This window comes from Tupaia chinensis, unplaced genomic scaffold, assembly GCF_000334495.1.
Source record: "Tupaia chinensis unplaced genomic scaffold, TupChi_1.0 Scaffold000407_4, whole genome shotgun sequence".
Classification (NCBI taxonomy): Eukaryota; Metazoa; Chordata; class Mammalia; order Scandentia; family Tupaiidae; genus Tupaia; species Tupaia belangeri.
In genome coordinates, this window is record NW_006159912.1 from 2,208,698 (window position 1) to 2,211,288 (window position 2,591).

General features: G+C 47.5%; 1 protein-coding gene across 1 annotated transcript; it reads right to left on the minus strand.

Annotated features, from left to right (window-relative positions):
* On the minus strand, positions 1-1,917 carry CCL4 (C-C motif chemokine ligand 4). The gene is made up of 3 exons (XM_006154407.3): positions 1,639-1,917; positions 977-1,091; positions 1-399 (listed from the first exon to the last, which is right to left on the minus strand). Exons 1-3 carry the CDS (start codon positions 1,712-1,714, stop codon positions 312-314), a joined length of 279 nt encoding a protein of 92 aa, XP_006154469.1. The 5' UTR covers positions 1,715-1,917; the 3' UTR covers positions 1-311.
* Positions 1,918-2,591: the final 674 nt, after the last annotated feature.

Sequence of the window (2,591 nt, forward strand, 5' to 3'; positions counted from 1 at the left end):
TACATTTCAAAAAAAAAAGGTTTTATTATGAAAAGACATGGAATCAACTGCATCATCCATGAATTCTCAATAGCAGAGAAACAAAGATGACGACTCGTCCCCATAGGGGACATGTGACCTTTGGCAAGACAAACATAAATAATAAAGTCAACATCAAATACAATAATACAACACATAATGAAGATTAAATTAAGAGAAGGGACCAGAAATACTAAGAGGAGTCATGAGTATGGAGAAAGTGCAGTTCACTGAGAAGCATCCGGGCTCAGGTGACCTTCTCTGAAGATGTCCTGCCCTGAACTTGGAACACCTTAGTTCAGTTCCAGATCATCCATGTACTCTTGGACCCAGGACTCACTGGGGTTGGCACAGACTTGTCTGCCCTTTCTGGTTTGGAATCTGCAGAACAAGAAATGGACAGATTAGAATCCCAGAGACCTTTGGGGACATCTGGTCCTGCCCTTGCCTCTGGCAGGCATTTCCTTCTGGCTGACCATAGGTCATGCCTGGCATCTCCAGTGGATGGGATCTTTCCTAGGTGGTTCTAGAACCAGACTCCCTGGAACTTTTACCCACTGGATTTAGCTATGGCCTTAGGTGTTGCCCAGATCAAAAACCAATGAGTTTTGTGATCAATATGGATATATGTCTCCATTCCCTCCCATCTGTAGCAACGACTTTCCCCCAAGTTTTTCTAGCATAGTTTAAGGAATTGGCCCATATCTCATGTGACTTTTTTTTTTTTTAATTCCTTCTGGTTTTCTGACCTCTAAATAACTTCTTCCTCATGACCTCCATTTTTCTTTTATTGCTACCCAGCCACTTTCATGATCTGTTTCCTCACTGTTCTCTGGGAGGGCTTTAGCCCTGAGAACTGCCTGCCCACTGCTTAATCATCTCTCGCCCCAAACAGGCTCCCCATTTACATCCTACCCTCATCCTTGCCTCCCAGAATGTCCCAGGGGTTGATACTCACACCACGGCTGGCTGGGAGCAGAGGCTGCTGGTCTCGTAGTAATCTGTCACAAAGCTTCGAGGAAGCTTCCTCAAGGTGTAAGAAAAGCAGCAGGCAGTGGGAGGGTCTGAACCCACTGGAAAGAGAAAGCAGGATGAGATTCCAACTCTACGTGGGAACTCTTCATTTGGGCTTCCAGTTACAGACATTTACTGAGCATCCCTTTGGAGCTACCAGAATCTCCAACATGGTCTCTTATATCCAGTCCCATTTACCCCAAGTGGGGGTTTTATTTTGAATAAAGGATCCCCAGAGAAAAACAGGAAAGAATTTTAGAAGATTGGGACTGGATTGGACATTTCACTGTTCACATTACAGACAGAGAAGCAAGGCACAGAGGGGGGGCAGGAATTTGTTTAAACAAGTAACAGAGGCAAAGCCAATTTGACAGTCTGGCTTCTAGCCCATCCTTTCCCTCTACTCAATGCTTATTCCTAAGGAAATTGGAAATCTGGTATTATCAAATATCTACCAGACGTTATGTTTAACAGCAGACTGCTTGGAAATCTTCCCAGCTCCCTTTTGTCTCATACCCAGACTCTGCTGTTGACCCAGCCTCAACTAGAAGAGTGTTCTGTGCCTACACCCAACTCTAGAAATGACAGCCAAGAGAGCAGACTTACTTGGTGCTGAGAGCGCCGGAGAGCAGAAGGCAGCCACTAGCATGAGGAGAGAGAGGACAGTCACGCAGAGCTTCATGGTCTTGGTGGAAGAAAGGTTTTCGCAGACTGAGACTGGAGATCTCAGAAGCTTCAGAACCCAGCTGTGTCCTGTGCTGATACTGAGTTGGGAACCCCTCTTTATAGAGACTCTGAGGCCTGGAAGAGAGGTGGGGGCACAGGAGAATGAGTGGAATTTCCATGGTAGTGATGATGTCAGGGTGTCAAGAAGGAAACTGAAGCTAGGGGAGAGTGAGGAGTTCCTCACAGCTTCTCTTCCCCAAGGTGATGTCATCACGGAGACAAGAGAGGGAGTAGAGAAGTGGGCTGTACCCCTGAGGGAAGTGGTACACCAAAGGCAGCCACCGAGACGGGGAGAGAATTGCGAACCGGGGAGAGAGGAAAGATGAAGCATTCACACCTGCTAGAAGAGGCTTGTAGACAAAAGCCCAGCTGCTCTTGGTGGTTGGCACCTCCAGCAACTGGAAGCTTCATGTCAGTCTATTCAGATTAGCCACAAGCCTAGCCCCAAGAAGGAAGAGGGAGGCAAAACTGCCACGTCTCATTCCTGTACTTCTCTGCTGGGTTGAGTATATGTTTCCTTGGGCAGAAAGAGCCCAGCATTGAACATGTGGAAGGACCCGGCAGGGCAACTCAGCAACATTTGCAATTTCTTCTTTTCCTTCTTCTCCCCTCCCCCCCCCAGGGCATGTGTACTCTCCAGAGAGAGAGGGAAAGTGAGAAATCACCCCCTGGGGGGATGGACATGTCCGAATCCCTTCTCCTCCATTCATATCTCTGAATTTTGGGTACTCACACACATGTGCCCAACGTGTTTTCCAGGCTGCCAGGTCCTGAAACTATGGAATCAGCCACAACTGTGGGATCCTGTGCCTTAACCACCATGCCATCTGTTG